A 24,337-nucleotide genomic window follows, 5' to 3' on the forward strand; every position below is an offset into this window, starting at 1 on the left:
AAGGCGCTTGATTGTTCAATTCCGCGATGATATAGTCGCCGCCAGGCGCGGCAAGTATATTGAAACTAATCTTGATGGGAAAACACGTAGGCATATCTTTAACAGCTTTATGAAAGTGGCCAGCAAGGATCTTGTTATGATTAAGTTACTAAACACGTGTTATAAAAGGGAAAACACTTACTGATAGCAAACGTATTACATGCAGAGATTGCCAGCTTCTCATTTGATGTCAAAGTTAACCAGGGTCAGAGTTCACGCAGACCAATCGTAATTTTCAGTTGACCTAAAGTGTTGTCAGGTTGTTTGTTTGTCCGATTCGGTTGGATTCGAACCCATGACGTCAGCAGTTTAAATGATATATACTATTTATTCGGAATCGAGGCACTGACAAACACATCAAGATTAAGGAAGTTGGTTCATCAAGTTTGTTATAATGTGTGTAAGCAACTGTACGTTAATAATCTGAGCATTGACAACTCAAACATCCATGTAAGGGTTATTTAAGTCCCAAACCGTAAGCCAAAGAAAAAGAGCCGAGGTCATAAGCAATTCATAAATTACAAAATGAATCCTGACGGTGGTAAGCTTGAAATAAATATATCCCCGGCTGTCGTTTTAAAATAAATATATCCCCGGCCGTCGTTTTAAAATAGACCCGTGGTAAATTGTGACATGTTTCGTCGACAGTTTAAGCTGAAAGAAAGACATGAGAGCGGATACACATCTCGACAACCTTTAGGGAAATAAATGGGAAAGATCTGTATTGTTCATTTGGGAAAGGCTTTCATATAAGTGTTTGGTGTCAGAAGTGGGATATGTTCTGACGGACAGCTATTTATTATCTGATCAATGTTTAAAGGACAAATAAGTCACCTTTTTTGACAAAATAAACACTAACAATATTCTTTCTCTTCCACACTCTGCATTTTACTGACTGTGCACCCCAAACTCTTAATTGTAGCCATTTAGGTTTGTTCCTGTCTAGATCTCTTCAAAAAGTAATTGGTGGTCTGACATTTGTTTCGACATTAGCAGTCTTTCTCGAAGGCTTAAGTAGAAATACTCTGCTAGGCTCAAAATGTCAGGCCATTAACTCATTTTGTTTTCTTTAACACCAAGAATCCTACAAGTTGGTAAGCAGTTTGCAACAGGATATTCTGTATTTTTTCTGTATAATAATTATATTTGAAAAGCCAATCATGAGAAACAGCAATTTGTTTATGATTTTGATGTTGCGATTTACCATGTGTATACACGATAAGTTTGGGTTCAATTTGTACGTGCATGATAAGTTGCGACTTCTGTTCACGTACACGGTCAGTTATCGCGTGGCGGTAGTACACTTCCGTAGCATTGATATTAACCAGCCTCATATTTAGGGTATCATGATAAACCAAATTTACAGCGTGCCTTGGAAGCCAATGACGTAGCTGTGGACGTTTGGGAGCAAAGCTCCGGTCATTTGACCTTATTAACGATAATGATCACATACCCGTTAGGTATTAAGGCTAATTTACAGAACATTACCTTAAGCGATCTCTTGAATTCCTATTAACAGTGAGGACACGGTCTAGACAATCATGCACACGGGTTGGGAGACGTATCCGCTCTACCTGGGACGCTCCAGGGCACTCTTACTCCCCCCCCCCCTGCTAAATGCCTCCATCTTAAGTGCCGGAAACTCTCCTGATGGTCATTTTTACTTTAGCCAGGTGCACTGTTTTCCAGATTTTTGCACGTATACTGTATAGAACGTTATCTGCCTTAAATTGTGGTACACTTTTAGACCTAACTCAATAGACCCTCTGATATTTATAAATACAAATATGAACAGAGGGTCTACTGTAAAATTATTTTATTGAATTAATAAATTGTGTGCGAGCGCAAGGAGGTGTTCCTAAAATCAAGTTTCATATCTGCAGGTCTTATTCGACGATTTTCAAATCATAACGTGTAATCAAACTGTCACATTGAGTGATTAAATTTCACTGAGATCGGAACGTTTAGACAAACTGCAGCTGCAGCAACTTCCAAACAACCAAATATTATTTATTTGATAAATTTGGGCATGGATTACATCTAGGGACTAACCTCAGGGGACCTAATTTGTGGCACTTCCACCGAACATTCAGCTGTACTCGACCTGACAATAGAGCGGTTAGTGTACGTGGATGCACAGTTATTAGGTGCGGGCTGAGCCCAGCAAGCTTTGATGAACACAGTTCAAACCCCGGTCACTGGAACTAAGGCAAGTTTACTTTTAGAAGCTTTGACGACAACCAGAGAGCAAATACCAGAGATTTATTCTTCCCTTCCAGCAAGAGACTTTTACGAAGGGAATTCAAATACCTCAAAGTGCACACTGTAACAAAGCATGACTGCTCACAGTTGAATTGGCATTATGGTGACGTCACACTGTCTACTAAAGGGTATCAACGAGTCAGTTAAAAAGAAAGTAACGATAATTAACGATATCATACATTTAAAAATGCCTTTAGTTTTTGAGTTTTTGAACTAGTGTTCAACACCAATCAATTTACTTAAGCATAATGCTAAATTTACTTAAGCATAAAGATAAATGTATGCAGTACAACTACAAACCAATGTTGGGGTTGCCGCATATTATATGGTCTGGAATCTGCCTCCCTCGTTAGTCTGCAGTAAGGAATGTGTATCTTACTCACCTCTCTCACATTTACTCCCTGTATAACCGCTTTCACATCGGCATTGGTTTGGTCCGATGCAGGTTCCATGTTCACAAGGCGTCGAACACACAGCTGTTAATAAAAAACAGATATTACATAATATTAAAATATGAAATTTGTAATGTAATGTAAGCTCAATATAAACCGGCATCGTGTGGATGACGTCACCGTGTGGATGAATACACCTACAGTCATTGCTCCCAGGTCACCCCCCTCCCCTCTACACCCTTTACTTCATTCCTCCAGATATGCACATCACATGCCTGTAATTACATGCAGGTCGCGGATGACGAGGCCTATTTTGCTTGGTCTTGGACTTGGTGCCCCTTCAAAAACTTTCCCCATTAGACTTTTAAATGTTTCCAATTGAAGTGCCCTTTGCAAAATGAACTGGCATTGTCCTCTCAAAGATGCCAAACAGGCCTGCGTCAGGAAGGAGTAACGCGTGGGGCACTACACCAATTTGAGCGTTGCAATCTCATTAAAACTTATGAGGTATTACCAACATGTTCTGTTGCATTTACGCATCAGTTTCAGCATCTTATTTCCACACTGAATGGGAATTCATTTAAATTTAACAAATCCGTCCCCAAACAAATCCTTATTTTGCGTCACATCACTTTCATCCAATCTTGGGAAACAATAACCAGACCAGTGCCAGAACACCTGAATAATTACCTTGAAACTATGAGCATTTGATCAAATTGATGTATCATATCCGATTGAAACTGATGGCTGGATGTACAGGGACCGAAACAATGACAGGAAGAATGTGACTTTGAATCAGTCGGCAAATACCTAGGCCTACATGTTTCGTTTGAACGGTACCCATATCATCAACATTTGCTGGCTCACGGGGTCACGCTAAAGGTATAGGATGCTTACCAACATGAGTATCGGTCTGGATGGGTTATGTTTTTTTATAAATGGATTCCATATGAAAATAAAGGGTACAAATTGAATTGAATTCATTTTTTATTTTAATCGAACAACCATGTTGATCCCGCAAGTTGTTAGTACTTCACGATCTTGCCTTCAAAGGCAGTGGACACTATTGGTATTTACTCAAAATAATTATCATCATAAAACCTTAATTGGTGACGAGTAATGGAGAGAGGTTGATGGTATAAAACATTGTGAGAAACGGCTCCCTCTGAAGTGCCATAATTTTCGCCAAAAAAGTAATTTTCCACGAATTTGATTTCGAGACCTCAAGTTTAGAACTTGAGGTTTCGAAATCAAGCATCTGAACGCACACAATTTCGTGTGACAAGTGTTTTTTTGTTTTTTTCATTATTATCTCGCAACTTCGACGACCGATTCAGCTCAATTTTGCACAGGTTAGTTATTTTACGTATATGCTGAGATACACCAAGTGTGAAGACTAGTCTTTGACAATTACCAATAGTGTCAACTGTCTTTAACTATACTCTTCTCAAACTGGAAACAAAAGCATTCAAATTTGACGAAAGTAGACTTAAATTTTTACACATTTTCCAAGCGCTGTGTTTGCAGCAGATTCCCTTCACGTCGGACAACAAGAATTTGTTTAAAGTAGTTTCAGCTCATCCCGAAATCGTACTTTGAATATTGTTGTTCTTTCAACTCTTGAGCTAAACCCATATTTGGAATTGAAGATTACTTTTCTTATCCAACATTGGCCAATGTTCTGTTCGTCCAAGAATCATCACACAATCCCAAGGGTATTATAGTGCAACAGAGTATTTCATATATTCACACAATGAACAAAAGACGTAACTGGGTTTCTGACCTAGTTTCTATATCCGATTTACAATCCAAATCATACCTTATAAACATTTGTTGTTTGTGTACACAGTTCCTGTTTGTATATGATTTGTTCCACAGTAATGACACACTACACTCATGGGGCGACGCCGCGCGACCAATCAAACTGTGTGGCAATGTAAGCCTCAGAGGGGAAAATCCCTTAGTTAGGGCATGGATTCAAAACTGCGACTCCTTGGATTAGGTTCAAATTACTTTCCGTCATAAATGGCATAATGTGTTTCCAGAAACTCACTTGTGCAATGTGTTTTCGTTACAACTATCAAGCAGTTCTCTTCGCAATCACGTGTTGAGTTAATTCAACATGGAGGTAGAGTCAACACAGAACCACGTGGTGCGAATATCAAGTATTAGATCTCAATATTATATTACAGAACAGTTTGCATTGGCGCATACAAATGCAACTTTTGACAGTTTCTCACCAACCGTCATGGGTAAAAGCATAAAATAGCTTTTACAGCATTGTAGGTACCATTAGTTTTGCGTTTTGTTTTGTACACATCACAATAATGTATAGCCTCCAATAACATATTTCCAACAAACAGTTAATGACAATTCGACCCTATCTAGAGTCTTTATCGAATGCTGAAAAAAAAGACTCGGCAGTTAGTCCTTTCGTTGTCTTATTGTAAGGGCATACACTATCTTCAAAAAATATAAATGAATACCAGGCATTAAGAAGGTTTACAATCAATCCCAACAAAATGTTTCAAATGTTTCTACTCTTTCCTCGTCAAACTGTTGGGTATTTGTTGGTATCCAACCAGCTGGTTTACGTCCAAGTCAGTCGTAAATCAATTAACGACAATGGCGCGACCCCGAAACTTCAAAATCCTAATCCAATTTGAAATCTTATGACTTCCTGATTTATGAGCAGTTATGTATGGCCTACATAGAACATGGGTTGAGGATGAGCTTGGTGTAGCTAGCTAGTTGTAATAGCACTACACTTGTGAGCGAGCAAGATGTTTCAGATTGTGCTCGTGCGCTACAGCCCAATTTCATGAATCTGATTACCGTAAGATGCTGTGCTTAGCAAACTAAACAAAACATTCACCAGCTTTACTCTCACTCACAGGGCACCGTAAAGGGAGGTGTCTAAAAAGTGGCAGCACCATGAAAGTAGCTCTTGTTCCGCGTGCCGTTTGCTTTGCCTGAGTTACGAAGTAGAAACAAATATGTTGCTTACTGGCTTTACATGTAAGCAGACATGTCAACTGAAACGCTTTACGAAATTGGCCCGCTGCTTGCTATACCACTTCCCAACTTAAAGTTGCTTACTGGCTTTACATGTAAGCAGACATGTCAACTGAAACGCTTTACGAAATTGGCCCGCTGCTTGCTATACCACTTCCCAACTTAAAGTTGTATAAACGAAATCAAGGTTGTAAATGTACTGACGTATAAATCTCCAGACAAAGCTAACCGCTAATTTACTTGTGTCAATAAATGAGGCGTGAATCGCGAATCAAGGACTCAAACAGAACCCTAAATAAGTTGGATCAAAACTGCCGGTTTCTTTTCTTTTTTATCCCAATTTGTAAAATAGGTTTGACCATGATAATACCGTACGTGATTTATTGTAGGCCTTGTGGGAAAGAAAAGAGTGAAAACAATTAATCTGCTATAGCTGACTGCAGCAGTAACTCGGATAATCTTTTACTCAATTCGATAAGTATGAGGAAGCGTCACTGTGTCAGTGTGTAATGTGAAGACTGACATCATTGAACTAAACGTTAACCGAAATTGGGTAATTCGACATTTGCTTTATAGCCCCCTTACATCAGTCACTGTAGCTACTTCCATTCTCTTTTAATGACATACAATCATCCAAGGACAAAATCAATACCTTATATAAAGAAAACATAATAATAACAATCAATTGGAAAACATGAGCTTTTTGGTTGAGTTGGTAGGCATAAATGAACCAGTTGTTTATGTTTGACATTGTATTAATTTGTTTATGTTATCGTACAGTCTGATTGACTGTATAGAACATCAACAAACGTAAAAGCTCTGCATGTTCTAAAACCCACGTTTAGTGTATGTCTGCTGATTTGTATAGAGGAAATTTCATTAAGCTTTGCAACATAAAGTTATAACACCTAGAGTTTATACGTCAGTTGATAATCAGATTTAGTTTATCTGCTTCTTTTCCCAATCACCCTGACTCTCTCTTTTGGCACTAAAACAAATTTTTACGATTACTTATTGTATGGTGATCAGAAACGCCGTACATCCCTTCAATTACTAATAACCTGTTGAATGTAGTGGATAACAATGAGTTGGATGGTATTTTACCGGCTTTTACAACTATTAAACTATTAAAAAGAAACACATGACTGAGAATGCTTTGTCTAAAACAACTTATGTCACTAATAACACATATAGATCAGAGCATGGTCAGAGTCTGCCCCTGTCCTGCTTTGTTAGTTTATAATAGGAAATCATGGCTAAAGTGGTTTACAATAGGAAACACTGATTAATCCATCAACGTTGTTGTATTTAGGAACTAACATGGGAATTTGATTGAATTAAAGTGGGATAGGGCAGGCTCGTGGTTTCGATTTCTAGGAGTTGTGAATGTATTTGGCAAATGGAACGGAAAAAAATAGTCTGGCAATTCTAGCTTCCGTGCGAAGTGCTATAAATATGGGAGGTGTGCGGCTGTTGCGGTTGGGTATGGTGCGTGTGTTTGACACTTGTATCTGCTGGAATTTAAACGCAAAGGTGAATCAAGAACCGACAACGACCTTCAATATTCCATTGTCACCATTTGTCCATCTGTCAACAATAATAAGTTAAATTGCCTTTAATTTAAAAAATATATATATATTTGCACATGGTCCAAACAAGGTTTAAAAAGTTCACTCGGTTTTAGTCAAACCATTGAGCTATAAACTACTGCTGAACGCTTGGCCATGCCTTTTTTCGGCATTGTAAGTTGAGACAATGGATAGTGCTCAGCACCGAGACTAGAGAACATTTTCGGGGGCGCAGGTGAACCGAGGGGGGGGGGGGGGGGGTCACTACTTGCCAATAAAGAGTTTAGCTGGGGCTTCTAGTGTGTTAAAACACACACAAGTCGGTGCTCTTAATATACACTTTACTGTTTTTAGTACAATATCTGGACTGTAACTGAAATGTAAAATTACAATCACAACAAGCGTCAAAAATGTAAACTTTTAGTATGGAATATCAGTCTTTCAATAATTCAACATTTCCAATTACTATAAAATGTATGTTTGTAAGGGGAAGGAGGGGACACACGTGGGCACGGGCGTCAATCATGCTGAAATCCAATGTAGCCAATGAGTGATCAGTTATGTGTGGTCTATCCAGCAGCAAAATGCGGATTCCCAGCTGTTCTTAAAATGTCCACGTGTGAATTCCACCAGGACCATGGAGGTAGAAGTATTCCTTGATGACAAAACTAACCTTGCATTGTTTGATTCGTGATAGGACTCTGTCATGTAGATGACTAACTGATGGAAAGTAATGGCTTCATTTTGAAAATGAGAGCCGTAAATTGTTTTATATTGTTATCAGCTTTCTGTAATTGATGCGTTCCTCAATTTGCCATGCTTTGCAAAGCTCCACGTTCTACACCGACCAGAAACATGTACAGCCCCGGCCCTTTACATCACTATAGTTCCAATTGCGATCTACTATACCCCGTAGCAAGTTTAGTAAAACGTTTACTTTGTTTCATTACAGAAGCAATACTTGGTGAGATGCTCTTATTCCAAGACCCAATACAAGAATATGTCTTATTTTGCAAAAGCACTCTACTCCCCTTCTCCAAACATTCAAGTTTTCTCCATCGCACGTTAGCTTCTTATTTTTAGCAAGTGCTCGAAGCGACACCCTGACAGCAAACAGTTTGCTTAACCCTTTGATGTGTGCAATCTCTTCCAAGTTTGAAAGCTTTCTCACTAGACAGTGTATAAGAAACACTCCATCCAAACGCCAAACCGCCCTCGTGCAAGGACTATTTTGAACTAGTTTTAAGTATCGGTTCTACCCACGTACTAGCAACCTTGTCGTCCATGTATCCCCTTTCATGAACAATATTCCTGACCCCAATGATTTCCTGCTGGGTTAGGACATGGAGGTTTCTACCTCCATGGTTAGGAATTGACAGGTCATGCCCAACTCTCTATGTACCACAATGTATACCTGTATAGTTAACTATACTCTTGTTTGTCCCAACTTGCCTGCATCGTCTATACCCCCCCCATCCTTTACCTGTCTCGCTTTCACTTCAGCCAAACCCTTTTGCAGCTAGGTACAGTATTCACCGTGTTATTCGTAGGCTCCATGTTATTTGTAGACTCAGTACAATGGCTGGTGTGTTTTTCTTCGCTTTTCCACACTGTTTACATATAGTATTTAATATAAGTCATGTGTAAAATTTCAAACATTGTGAACAGGTGGGCTTGCAGTATGAAATATTACCGTGACATACAACAATAGCTACGTGTACATGGTTGACTAAACCTATCAAGTAATTCTGTACATATCCAATGGCAAACCCAAACCAGAAAATTGCTTCATAAGAAACCGCTATTCAACGTAACCACATTTCCCACTCCTATTTTACCAACCTCCAATGATAAGCTAGTGGTATCGTTAATGTCACACGTATAGCTACGTCTTTAATCAGAATCAATTGTTTGATGAAGACAATGGGTGATGAATTCGGCATTCTTGAAGGTTTGGGGTAATGAATGGACAGAAAATAGCCCACTGATCAAACGTGCCGCGCTAATGTTCTGATGCCGTCCAGTATTTCAAATTAATTGTAGTATGAAGAAAGTGCTCTGATTTCTTTCTATAGCATTTACGCATGACGTAGGTTCCATTTCCTCCCAATGCTGGCCCCAATTTGGGTATGTAATATTTAGGTCACCAAACGGCCATGGAGACAGACAAAAATAATTGCCATCAAGTTAACACGGGGAACCGTTTTCAGAAATACATTTCTGGAAAGAATAGCACCACTTGCCATGTTTGCAAAGAGAGGCATAATTTTGTGGCCTACACATAACATTCTGAACAACTGTTTATCAGGTGGTGTTACTGTTTTAACTGGTTTACAAAACTCTGGTCCCCTTGCATAGCTTTCATGGTAATTGTTAGGGACGGCAGAATTGTCAAGTAAATTACAGCAAATAACATTAAGCGACCTTAATTCAATCTCACAGGGGAAACTTCCTACCGTTTCATGAATAAATATCTGAAGGAACCCAAATACAACCTCCTTCTTACAATTTCCGACATCAATTAAGATTTGAATAACCGTAAAAACTGACCCACAATATCTTTTTGGACCATGTTACGTAGGTATAAATTAGTGTTTGCCGGTGCATTCTATTCATAATGGCGGAGGACCATACACAATTAATGAAACACAGATCTGTGTCTCAACATGCACTTGCACTTGCAGAACAAGCTATACGTTGTTTAACGTATAGCTTGTCAAAAGGTATTTTGTTCTGCAAGCATAATTAAGGCTTATTATATGCTTCTGTTTAAAGGAACACGTTGCCTTGGATCGGTCGAGTTGGTCTCTGAAAAGCTTCCTGTAACCGTTTGTTATAAAGTCGATATGGTTAGACAGATGTAGAAAAGGTAGAATACAATGATCTACACAAATATGCCTCGAAATTGCGTGGTTTGCGTTTTACCTCGTCGACAACACGGTCAGCCATTTATGGGAGTCAAAATTTTGACTCCCATAAATGGCCGACCGTGTTAGTTCGCGACGTACAATGAAAACCGTGCAATTTTGAGTGATACTTGTGTGTATCATTATATTCTACTTTTAAAACATCTTTCTAACCATATGCATTTCATAACAAACGGTTACAAACGCTCTTCATAGACCAACTCGTCCGATCCAAGGCAACGTGTTCCTATAACCGGACAACACAAACAAAACTGAACATTCATGCATCTTTATACAAATCATACAACTCAATACTTTATTATATATACTGACAAAAGTACTTTCATAATGACTTGTTTTGTTTTGGTTAATGTTTGGCGTTATGGTGACGTCATCAGCCACATCGGTGGGAACCATTGAGCCAAAGCACCATGATATGACCAGGTACACCTGTACTATGTACTAACTGGACAGGAGTCTGGCAATCGAGACTGGCTAGACCATGGAGCCATCTCCATGGTTTAGCTCACATCTACCAATAAGGCGTCTTTACGGGGAACTGTTATGAACTTCAGTCATACATGCTGATGGTTCGCTCAACCAATAACATAGTATATCATAGTTGCAGTTGTGTATACTACAGCCCAGTTAGTGCTCGATTTAAACCCCAAGTTGTGAAACTCAGTATGTGCCCGGAAGCCGGTTTGCATTAACAGATTGATCAACTTTACGGTATTATTATTGACAACTATTTCACAATAGAATCACAAATCTCATGAAAGAATGGTTCATATGACTGCACTGCAGCGATATTGAACAGATCAATACATGGTAGATGGCACCCCCTCAATGTATTCAAACAACCGAGCACGGTCTATAGGAAAGCTTTGTTAAGGTGTCATACAGGTCATCGCTAGAGAATCAAGACTTTCAAACATTGACAAACAAGGCTACTTTAAACTTTGAAAATGAAAAGTCCGGTGTTTACTGAAACTCAGACTATTTTCATGATTCACAGCGTGGAAACGGGTGGCAGTTAATTAGTTCGCAGCCTTGATAGATGTCTTTATAAATTAATACCGTCACTTGCTGAATGTTGCAAGTTTCAGCAGGGGGTAGGGTTTGAGGTCTTGAAAATTGTTTACTCTTATAAACCTGACTAAACTATTGGATCACATCATAGCCTTGACCTAGCTAGTCGGTACGCCTTGGTTAAGGCTGTATACACACCCAACAAAGTGGTTGCCCCGGTAATACAGTATTGTAAACAGGGCTTATATCTGCCAAAAAAACATTACTGACCAGTACCGTGGTACACTATGGCCATGCAGTTCAGCATTTTTTCTAAATAATTTAGTTGTATTGACCTTTGATTCAGAAATACTCGATACAGATCTTTAATTGTGTGTGATGGTACGCAGCATAATTAACGGATATTTGAATCAGAGGGAGTTTGGATGGATACAATCAACATCTTCTTTTTATATAAACGCTGTTCATGTACCGGGAAATTGCATTAACAAATATCACTTTGAAATTAAGCATTTGCACGATATGCAGTTTTCATATTAAAGCTATGCAATGTTGACGTGAAAGAAAGGGGGTGTATGCGAACGACTTCAACGTGATCAAAGCCTATACGATTGGGGAGGGGTGATCAGTGGAACATCAATTACATAAACAATAAGGATATAATCATCCAGAGTGGGGTTTCATATTAAATAAATATCATATTGAATGTATCAACTATAGCGGTAAACTTGTGGCATGTGGTGTATAAAAAGGAATACAATATTAAATCACAGTCAAGTTTGCGAATCAATTAATTAATTTAAAATTAATCACAAAACCTATGATACAAATCAAATTTGTATTGAGATAATACTATACACCAAGAATGGGAACTTCCTGTGAACGAATCTAGGATAGGTTCATTTTGGGTCGAGGCAATTAGTAGCATCCCGAGCTGAGTTTGGGAAGCTATTATGGGTGGCATGTCAGTAAGTTCTAAGTTGTTGAGGGAAACTGCCAATTTCTATCCATCGACACAGGGACATTGAAGGGGAAATTCATTGAAACAAGATGTTGAAAAATATCTTTTGGATTGAGCGACAAACCAAAGACTAATATTGTATGTTAACATTGTTATCCTGATGACAGGATAAGCACGGTGGTAAATAGGGCAAACGGTATTCATGAGACGAGAACAGTATCTGGAGTACACAAGTGGTTTAGTTTTTTTTTTTTTTTTTTAAGTGACTGTGTACTTTTCAAACTGTAAGGTGGTGCTGGTTTCGTTTTGGTGTCCCTCTTGATTCGTGTTTCCTTCTTTCTAACACCCGCCCTTCTCTCTCTGTTATAAGCTGATTGCCTCAAACATTTTTTCTAAAATAATTTGGTTTGTAGGTTGAATTTGTATTTATGTGACTTACTTATGTACAGTAAATATACATCAGTAAGGTAAAGACAATTACACGAGTGAGCTAAAACAATTAAAGAAAACAATAACCTAAAAAATCACATAAAAAGTAATTGGTTTGAATTTGAAAGTGCATTGATTGTAAAGTTAACACAAATCCCCCAGAGAAATGCCCTCTTCTAAATTACGGTCAGATGAGCAAATGGCATTCAGAGATCATTTACTCTGCAAAATAACCTGAAAGTGAACTATTGTTGGATGTTTTGCCCTCAAACTGAGCCTTCCCATTTAATGACTGTTTTCACAGGTTGGCTGTTTGGCGTCTTCAGAGAAAATATTGATTCTTCCAAAATAATCTTCTCCTTTAACATCGGGAGTGGAAATCAACGAAAGGTTTGCGAATATTTGAAATCCCGACTACGACAACGCGCAAGATCAGAGGACAGTTTGCGCATAGCTTTGACCGTGATGCCTCCTTCACCACAAGCATCAAATCTGTAGACTGGCTCATTGTATAATGTCTACCATTAGCAGCAAAACCAACTTAATCCATATTTAAGCAACATCGCCACCGACAGTCCATCATCCTGAAGACGAGCAGAGTAAACTGTTACAGACTTCAAGACCACACATGGCTTTTATTTTTGTCAGCACCAAGTTGGTGCTGACATATTGAACGCTCCCTCAAGAGAGATTTTATACATGGTTGTACCCGCAAGTTTACTTTCAAGTATTTATAGTTACTTCCGAATCCATGTTACTCATTTTACCCTCTTGGTAGGTAAACCTTGCCGAATTGTACTTATGCTTTAAGAATTGAATTATAGCGACAGTGGGTTTTATCTAATGAAATGTGCAGTAGAAGGGTTTGATTCACAATCCGTCAACACACATCCGTACATGATTGCGTAAAGACACCAAACGTCTAACTTACACAATAACATAATATCATCAAAAGAACAACATCAACATAACCACACATAAGGAAATGTCATCAGTTTGAACTAATTTATATTATTCTCAGTTCACAATAAAGTGCTTTAAACACCTTAACTCTTATGCTGTGGTTAAATAATTAACCAAAATCATTCCACCATGTCATAAGGATTTAAATCCTGGTTGAACTTCAGGTTCGCGTACGGCTTCCACTTGTGACCTTCGCGGTAAACCATAGACATAGTAAATACAACTCATATGTCTTCGTTTCAAAGTAAAAAGTTCACTAAAATCGGAGCTTGTGAATGAGAGAACACCTTGGTTAAGAACGATTGATTGATTGATAGTCAAATACCCCAAATCCATAAGTTGTTGATCTGCACTCAGTTGACTGAATATCATTTCAACAGGTTTTACGTTTCAGCCTTTCATGGATTGAGGTGTCAAATGGATAGCTTTACTGTTCCCAGTCAGTTTATGTTGTTGCTATATCTTATAGTAACATATAATATAAATAGGTATCAAAATTTTCAATATTGATAGGTGACCCGGTGTGTGTACGTCTGAGTTTACGAGTTAGGCCTAGCCTATACAGTCACTTCTGATGACCAGGGACGGCTAACACCTCTTTATCAACAATAATCCGCAATATCCACCAAGGAGAGGACGTCATTGAAATTAAACCTGCATGGTGAAAGAAGCCTGGTTGTCCCATAGAGAAATGACCATGGCTATCCAAACTAGATATCCACTGCGACGATAGATCAAAGTAACAAAACTCACACGCGATGACCTTTATAGTTTGACAAGAAGCGAAGTCGGTAGCTTAACACATAGCGTACAGTATACACATAAACAAAATAAACCAGAGTTTTATAATTGTCAAAATGAAGCAATGCACGGAAATCTAAATTAAGAGAGATAAATTGAAATTTAATTGGTTAAAAGTGTAAAACTTTCACTGGATATTTGTTGCCGATGCAGACCATTTACTGCAGTGTTAACTCACACCTTCATCGTCGGATCATTGAAAGTTACACTGTCTTCAGATAATAGAACTTTTACCACAAATCAAATCCAAGGTTGCTTTCACACAAGCGTTCTTTCACTCAGGTTTTGCCATTATTTGATCGTTAATCGAGACGCAACCAAATGTTTGCCTTTGTGACCAAGACTTAACCGCCATCAATGTTTCCAAACCCCTCCCAAACTATATAAAAAAAACTCATAAAACACCAATGTTTATTGGGGTAAGCAAGATAAACACCATATTCCTACTAAACACGGTATGCTTTTAGAGACCTCTCGCACGAGAACTGTACTTGAATCAAGTCTAACTAAACACTAACTTGCTATACTGTCTAGACGGCGTAAATCCAAACCGCATTCATTCAAATTATTAAAATTCCATCACGAGAAAAAATACTTCATCACCGTTGATTTACGACGATCAACCTGGGGGTATTTATGAAATATTGAATACAATCATGTGACTTGATACAGAGTCTACGTCACAATACATTTGGCAAATTGATACCATCTGTCTCGCCCATAGCTGATTTTGTAGAGCTGCTAAACTTAGCTGACTGTGGCATGTTTGACCCGGACTTGAGCTCTAACTTGTTATCTTGGAATCAATGGTTGTTGGGGATTAAGATCAAGACCTCGGATGCAGATCTCGGATCTAAATTTAGAATATTTTATTGTTTAGTTGTCAAATTATATTTATGAGTATTAAGAGTTGAAATGAGGTTAAAAAGGAACACCCATGGTAACCAGACAAGGACACAACACAAAACTAGCAAAGACTGATCGTCAATCAAGCTTGTGGAGTTCACTGCATAAAACGCTAAAAGACACATGAATAAAATTGGTCATCGAGTTGTTATCAGTTTCAATCACAAATTAAGTTCCCGTCACTCGTTAGCAAAACATTTAATTTTCTGCTGGCGTATAATTGATAACTGTTACTACATAAGTTTAATCTGTCTGATAAATTTTGTTTTCTGGTTGCGCATTTCTGAACATAGCTCTCCCTGAACAGGGGGTTGCTCTTTATTATAAAAACGTAGTAAAAAGAGGCCATCAGGCAACACACATTACTCTGTGATTTGAGTGCCTGTAAACATAGAGTAACTAAATCACTCTCTCCATAAGCGATTATAAAGCTTGAACGTGGCTGTCAACTCTAGCGTCGCCCACCCTTTCCTGACCGTTGCCCCGCCCTTTCCTGACCGTTGCCCCGCCCTTTCCTAACACTCTCCACAGTGCTGTCGTATCCTGTTATTATAATCCATTATGACACCCTATCCCACGTTGCACCTTGCAGGACGGAGGGATTAAACCTCAACGCTCATTTTCACGGCTTCACTTTCAACCTCCCAGCTACATTATTTAAACTCATTTTAAACAGTTTGCAACTGGAAACTCTACCACCGAATCAAATTAGCGTAAGTAATCTTACACTTGATGGGTATTAAGTTTCAGGTATTTATTAACCCTTTACTGGCTTGGTAAGCTGAGCTTTATAAAGCCGGTAAAGGGTTGATGCGGTGTAGTGATGTATATTATTAGTCTGTAGGATTCTATATTTAGGCGATGATATTTGTTCTGTGCCGGAAGGGTTTAATTCGAGTGTGATCGTGTCAAATGCCATACACAGGTCACCCGACTCTAATTAATCCATGCTTCTGATCATGGAGGATTCTGATTCACACGGGTTTAGACTTAGCAAGTTCAGGATTAACAAAACACCGACATGCCTATCCGTGATAATACCATCATCTCTATAGTTCAAGTTGAGAAACGTATTACTTGCGCACACCTTCAAAAGGTCACTTGGGAAATATCAAAGGTTCCTAGGTTGGGAGGAATGTGGGCGTTTGGTGGTCTAGTGCATTTTCTTACAAAGGGGAATTTACAAACGAATCTTGGGGGCGTCCACAATGACAGTTTGTGTATTAACCTATACCTACACCCCGATGTATTTTGTCCACCTTTAGGCCTTTTATACTGCATGTTTGAGGAATGTTTTCTACCCTGACCCTCCCCCACACCAACCCAATCACACTCACTGACTGCATGACTCTCTATTTGTAATGTACTGACTGCCAGGGACAACTCCTAATGATGAGTTATGATCGTTGCGAATTGGATTACGTGTTCATGTAATGACCGGATCCAATACTGTCTACCACATTCACTGTAACAATATTTCAGTTTCGATCTGGCTAACATTAAATTGATATAGACAAATAGTTTAGGAGAAATTTAAACAAAATGATTGCATTATTATTTAACTCGTGAACAAAAATTATACATATGCAGTTGGCTGTCAGCCTTCCAATGGGGCAAACAAATGCGTGTAAAACTGTAAAATATACTACTCCCAAACTGTAAAATATACTACTCCCAAACTGTAAAATATACTACTCCCAAATTGTGTTTGCCGATCCTGAAACCGAAAAGTCCGATTGACAACAATGTTCAAGCCTGGATATTCAAAAAGCATTTGCATTCAATGTCGTTGACTTTTTGCCCCGTTACAGAAGGCACATTTCAATTTGCCTTTCCGCAACATTTCCCCATTCGTTAGATTGGAAGTAATTGCAGAATTACCAGGAACTTAAGGTCAAGTCTCCATTGCACGCATGATTTCAGTTGAGCTTGGACGGCATTATAACTCGCATGCTATCCTGTTTCGGACACTGTGTACAATATTTAAAAGAATGAACAAGTTAAAGGCACTAGACTCATTATATTCGGCAACGTGGTCTAACTTGGTACAAAAATGTGTATTTTATTATTTGGATAAATCACCTTTTTTTCAAAAACTACTTTTCTTCAGATGGAGCCGTTTCTCACACCGTTTTGATTCTAGCAACAGCTCTCCATTCCCGTAGCTAAGTAAGTTTTTATATGCAAACAATTACTGAGTAATATTATCAAAAGAGTCCAGTGTCTTCAAAGGCAGTGGACACTATTGGTAATTACTCAAAATAATTATTGCCATAAAACCTTTCTTGGTGACAAGTAATGGGGAGAGGTTGATAGTATAAAACATTGTGAGAAACGGCTCCCTCTGAAGTGCCATAGTTTTTGAGAAAGAAGTAATTTTCCACGAATTTGATTTCGATACCTCATATTTAGAACTTGAGGTCTCGAAATCAACCATCTAAACGCACACAACTTCGTGTGACAGGGGTGTTTTTTTTTCTTTCATTATTATCTCGCAAGTTCGAAGACCGATTGAGCTCAAATTTTCACAGGTTTCTTATTTAATGCATATGTTGAGATACACCAACTGTGAAGGCTAGTCTTTGACAATTACCAATAGTGTGTATACTGCCTTTAAGTATATTATAACATGATTGGTAGATCTGACACAATATCCGCAGACAGTGCTCATGTTTTATGTGATCAGCCATATACAAGAAAAACAGACCCGTGAAAATTGGGCTTAATCCATTGTGTGAGTAAGGAGAAAACAATGTTCAGCGTAAACACCAGGCATGAGAATCGGTGATGATAAAAAAACAGGAAAAAAATTCAGTTGATCGGAAATGTCAATATTCCATCGTTTTTGTGTGCGAAGCGCGCAGCGCGAAGTCCCCTACGGCCGGGGTCCAGGGCCCGCTGAAGGGCCCTGGGAGCTCTGGGTATTTTAGAAGCTCTGTTGTGGTCTCTGATGCATTTCTGACACCTATTTTTCCAGGTAGAAGTGAGCTACTTTTGTGATTTTTTCCATTTTTCTTTTTAAATAGGTTTAAGGGAAAATAAGGAATGTAAAGCTCAAACAATTCAAACAATTTTGGGTTCGCCTGCGATTTTGTAACAATTCCGGAAAAAGAAAGGGGAAAAAAAAAAATAATAGTAATAATATTTTAATTTTTCTGACGATCTTATCCCTTATTTCTGCCCTGTGTTTAACACACTGGCCTAAAACCGAAATCAGATGTTGCATGTTTGTTGTTAAGTTGTTTTTGTATTTTTCTTTAGGTTTTCAGACGCGGCGGCCGCCACAGTTTTCTCCAAATCTTACTTCATTTCAGAGGGAAATATTTCACAGGAAAAATTGTCTTTGAACGAAATTCATAATCGTTTAGCTTTCAGAAAATAGAAGTTCAACACACGTTCAACGTGTTTTAGTTGTTATAGTTTTTCGTTAAACAGTTACCGTTATCGATTCCCGGAATCTCTTTCAACTTTCCGCCGTGATCAGTTTTCCGAATGACCAAATACGGTAATATTACGTGCGACGCCTGCGCACAGCAAGCGAAAGCAGTCAATTGCTATATGCTGTACTGAGTCCCGGAAAACTGAACACGGCGGAAGACTGAAACTGCCACACCGGTTACCCGGACACTCTTCGCATAGATAAGTACACCACTGGAAACACTAGAAAGTGTCTTGACGTCATTATTGAAACCGTTGGTTACCACATAAACTTACGCATTTGGTCTTTGCTCCAAAATATGTAAAGATGCAGCACCAATAATTCTTCCCGGAAATCCTTTCTGGTCACTTCATCACTAATTCATGAATACAAAACAAACGTTAGCATTTCAGCAGACATACGCACACCTTTAAATAGTTTCCTGTTATGTTATTTGCAACAAACATAGTCGCCCATAAACAACACCATAATATTTCTGCCACCAATTACTATGTGAAATTTACTACTAAGAAGACTATTTCCTATGTAAGTGCCTCACAGGTTCAAACTTAGAGGAAACGGTCCGCAACCACCTGGTAGTTGATACAGACCCCCGACTATGCCCACATACATCTGCAGACAATAATAATGACCGAAAGTGCCTTTTTGTAGTGGAATTCTCGAAGTTTATATTGCAACTGACATTTGTCTTACAAGGAAGATGATTACTTTCGACACAGGTCAATGTAATTGTTCTCAAGACCAACTTTGGATTCCTTTTTGTTGTTCTTTTGCAAATACATGATGCAAGCCTTTCGTTGGTAATTGTGTTTGCGTGTAGTTTCAGACCATGGGGACAACGATTCGTATGTATTGATAAATCGAATAAAAGAACGATGACGTCTGCTCACAATGATGGCGCGGCCTATAAATACCACTTAGAAGAGCCCTAGACAAATGTCCGTCAAGTGCGTGACTTTAAACACTTTAAAATAACGATTTACTACCCCAGGCGACCCATAAAATAACTCCACCATCAATCCGGTATTTTTGCTTTCCAGGCTAATGGTGTTTTGACTGAAACTATTGCAGAACACTTCATTGGCAAATACTAGGATGACGTTACCAATGGAATTCGATCAGTGGAGGGCAAACGTTCCGAACATGGTACACAATGTTGGTGTTTATAGATTGCCAGAGAATCATTAACAAATAGGCTGCAATATATGCTTGAAATAACGAAGTATATGAAAGTGTAATATTATTATCGGCAAGCGAGCAAAGTGGAGGTGTGGAGACTACATGATGTGTTACTGTACAGAAGCAACCTGGTTGCAACTTGAAGCGCATCAAAATATTATTATCCAAAATAAGTCATAGTTTTGGTATTCTTTTTCTTTTACTGGTTGAATGAGAACATTCAACTCAAACTCAATTCAGTTTATGGTTTATTCCGTGGAAGAAAACATTGACATAATGAAGATAACAATGACACACTGCTGCGAATTGGCTATGGGTGTTGAACATGCACTTTGCGTCTACTGAACAGTATAGCACTTCCACAGTCCAGTGATTTGAAGTCTGGGAAAAGGTAATGGATGCCAGCGGAATACATGATAAAGCCAACATAACTAACGGAAACATACATCCACAAAAGACAACGACTGAGGTAACGTAACTTAAGGAAGTCAATGGAAGTGTAACCAAGCAACCATTGTGCAAATAAAAACAACTTGGCTGGAGGAAGAAATGTAGTTGGTTGTGCCCCTGGACTTCGGTACGAAAAGGGAGGTAGTAAAACGTAAAAAGAAATTCGGGAAAATAAATCGTGTTCACTTTCAAAGTAATGGATTAGGGCTTTTGGGTATAATCATGGAAGGGGCATCATTGGTCATTATTTAAGAAAGGGATATGGTCTCAGTAAAATAGGTCGCAATGAAGCAAAACAGAGACGTTATTTGTTTCAAGATAGATGTGGATTTAATGGAAGCTGCCGGATGTCAATAAAATCCTCAAAGCCCGGAAGTTAACCGATTGCATACGGATTAGATATAACGCCGTAACAGTCTAACTGTACTTTCCAACCATTAACTTCACCAACTAGACACATAAGTTCCACAGCTGTGCTTTTCACAAGATTGAGTGTGTGTTAAAACACCATGAGCTCGACAGGGCCCCGTAAAAAACTCAACGGAGGTCCAACTTATGGAATAAAACAAAACAAACTCAAGTTAACCGCAAACAGCTGTCAAAACAAAGCCATTAGAAAATGTGCACAAAATATGATCAGTATGAAGCAACTGATTTGTGTTTTAATGGCTTTAATAAAATGGATGCTGTCTGTTTTTACCTAACTCCATTGTTTGACTGTAATCGATGTAACTATGTAAAAGCGACACAAGGCTTCAATATAATGTATCTAATGTGTTTTTAGTAGTATATTTATATTATAGTATATTGCATGTATGCATGACCATTACCGATTAATTTAATTAAATTGAATTGAAGTAAAATAACAAAAAAAAAATACATCGTACCAACATTTCGCCTTATTTCGTTTAATATGAGCTTTAGAGGGAAATACAACGCTCTGTAAAGCTTTCTAGAGGATGGTGACAGATCTTAAAAACAAACATGACATTTTTTATTTTTTATTTTGTTCATATTGTATATACATTAGACAGTTGTTTTTGGCGAAATAAAAACTACTGGCCTGACGCTCCGACTACATAGCATGTGGGAGGGGGGGGTGTAAGGCTTGTATGTAAGTGGTCAAGGTTGTTAATAATTTCCTTATTGGATGTTAGAAAGGTTAAATCGGTATAATTTATACTACTATTTGATTTTAAATATCAAGGGTGACCTGTCCGAGACCAATGATACAAACGCTTCAGTTATTATCAACAGTTTGGCGCTACGCAATATTTTAGATAATTTGAGGATGAAGGTTAAAAATTTGACAGACCATGGAGGTCTTAAAATGAATAACACCCTTGATAATCCGTGCCTTAGGTGAAAAAGCACGTAACTTATTACAGATGGAATCTGAACCTGCTGAATCGTCGATACACGATAACGAACCACCCAGATGGGTCCCGAAACAAGTTTTACTATTCTGAGGTTTCAGCACATAGGAACAATCAGATCATGTCAGACCAGCAGAATGCCACTGTCATATCATGTCAACACCCACTCTGCTTTCAATGTTTTTTTCTCGGTTTCTGTAAATGGACGATAAGTGACTGATAATAAGTTTCAAGTGTTAACCCCTGCCCCAGCTCACGTTGCACGTGTTTCCATCTTAACCATATCAATGTGCAGAGCAGGTTGAACAGGTGAAGGCGGAAGAGCTATGGGTTAGTATGTATTATATAACACCCAAGCAGATCCTTGCCATTTGATTGGAGGATTGTCCGTCACGTGATAGCAAATAAAAGTACCATTGCACGCTGAGTCACTCGCCGTGCTTTTTCGTTCCATCCGAAAAGTACCATTGCACGCTGGCACGCTGCCAGCGTGCAATGGTACTTTTCGGATGGAACGAAAAAGCTGAGTAAAAACATCACTGCGTGCGCGTGTCTTTGGTAACGCAGCAGGTGTTACTGCAAGAAAGCATAGTAAAATTACTAGCATTCGGCTTCTACAGTTGAAATTGTTTGTTTTGGAAGTTGTTTCTTTCAATCAAAATGACAAAGTTCTACTTGGATGTTATATAAAACAAATAATGAATGTTTTTCATTCGTGCAATGGTGCGAATATGTTCATTCGTTGAAAGCTGGAATGTTCCATTCAACTCGGCTCCGCCTCGTTGAATAGAACATTCCATCTTTCAACTCATGAACATATTCGCACCATTGCACTCATAAACATTCATTATGTGTATACTACCTCATAGTGTGGACCTCAATCTAAAGCAACATGACAGAACATATATTATATTGCTGTATAGTAGAAAGAAGAAACCAAACTTGCTGATCAGCTTCTCAATACGCACTCTGATAATTCACCATTGTTTGCTAATCATGCTTCATTCATGTACTAATTACAGCAATGACACGTTTGAACTACAGAGCAAGGGTTGAATAGTAATTACCCAATTAATCTTGCAATTAATCAAACAATTAACTTTGACAAGATTAATCAATTATTTCCCCTTCCCTCTGTCTTTAGGCGTGTGTTTCCACGAACTGTCCTGGTTTAATTCAATCCTTTGAGTTGTTATCCATGCTGCTCATGGTTTTACATTGATCTGGTTTCGTCATTTGGAGTGGTAACCGTCTCGGTTAACCATAACCCACTTCATGGCCTGTGGCGACAAGGGGCTTATTATTAGGCTAAAAGGGGGTGTACCTCTGTTGTTTAACCGCGACCCTTCGGTAAAACCAGGAACACTGCTATTTCATGTTTGATTTATAACTTCGGCGGGTAATACGTCTTGTCTGTGAAAAGAACTCGCAGACAAATCTCCAGACGTTTTACAGCTTTTTTATGTGTTACAATTCCATGGTTAATATCATTCGTTTAAACATTTCCCAGAAAATAAGTTATGATTTATATGTTCAGGTATATCAATGCAATTCAAAGCATCCAAAGCCCGAAACAAATGCAAGATATAACCCGCCATGGCAACATTGTAAATGAATTCAAGGGGGACACCAAACGTCACCGGAACCCAACATGTCACAGCAAAGTCAAAAGTATTTTTGGGGTAGAATTATCAGGGTGACGTGGAAAGAAAAGTTGATGAGGTCAGATGCCCAACAGAAGGACATAAGGGCTTAACGACCAGTCATGCATTCTGCCGAGAATGAATCGTTTAGTCCAAGCTTAATGACGTCATACAATGGCTACTTTTAGAATGGTTTATAGCTAGCTGTTGAATGATTACTCAAATGACAAGGTTTTATTTCCCCGTGTAAAAATTAAGGTTTCCACAACGGACTTAGCAGAGAGACGATCAAATTTCAGCATTCAGTTTTCTTGAAATGGCTTTTGCTCATTTGTAAGAATGCTTAACAACGACCGTCGGCCGAGCACATGGTAATTTCACGGTAGAAACTGAAAAGACGGTCTTCAGATCAGGAAATTATCAACAAGCTATAAAGCTTGCTACTATTAATGACTTAGTACCCAACATCTCAAAGCCTTTGTTGTGTTGATGAAACATCAAGTTAACTAGGTTTTACTAATTTTAACTTTCAGTGCACCCATCAATAAAACATTTCAAATCAAACAACTTTTACAACAAAAGTAACCAAGCGCCATACAGACCCAATCTTCAGTTGAATTAATTAATTAATGCACCAAATCAAATAAATCCAGCACCATGATAAACAAAACATTATGTACATCAACTTAATGTTGCCCACGTGGCCTTGTAATGCAGGGCTTCTATGCATCTAAGTTAGCATGGGGGACCACATAATAACTCCATGTTGCCCACGTGGCCTTGTAATGCAGGGCTTCTATGCATCTAAGTTTAGCATGGGGGACCAAACAATAACTCCATGTTGACCACGTGGCCTTATGATGCAGGGCTTCTATGAATCTAAGTTAGCATGGGGGACCAAACAGTAACACTTCTCAGACTCCATCTTCCAAACCTCCGCACACGTAATGGTGCAGCAATTTAAAAGCAGGAGGTC

General features: G+C 38.6%; 1 protein-coding gene across 1 annotated transcript in view; it reads right to left on the reverse strand.

Annotated features, from left to right (window-relative positions):
• Positions 1-24,337, reverse strand: part of LOC117293367 — a 73,101-nt gene that overhangs the window by 37,917 nt on the left and 10,847 nt on the right. Inside the window, exon 3 of the mRNA XM_033775662.1 lies at positions 2,685-2,777. Coding sequence (XP_033631553.1) covers positions 2,685-2,777 — 93 coding nt within the window. The remainder of the gene's footprint in view (positions 1-2,684; positions 2,778-24,337) is intronic.

The sequence above is a fragment of the Asterias rubens genome, chromosome 8 (assembly GCF_902459465.1).
Source record: "Asterias rubens chromosome 8, eAstRub1.3, whole genome shotgun sequence".
NCBI classification, from domain to species: Eukaryota; Metazoa; Echinodermata; class Asteroidea; order Forcipulatida; family Asteriidae; genus Asterias; species Asterias rubens.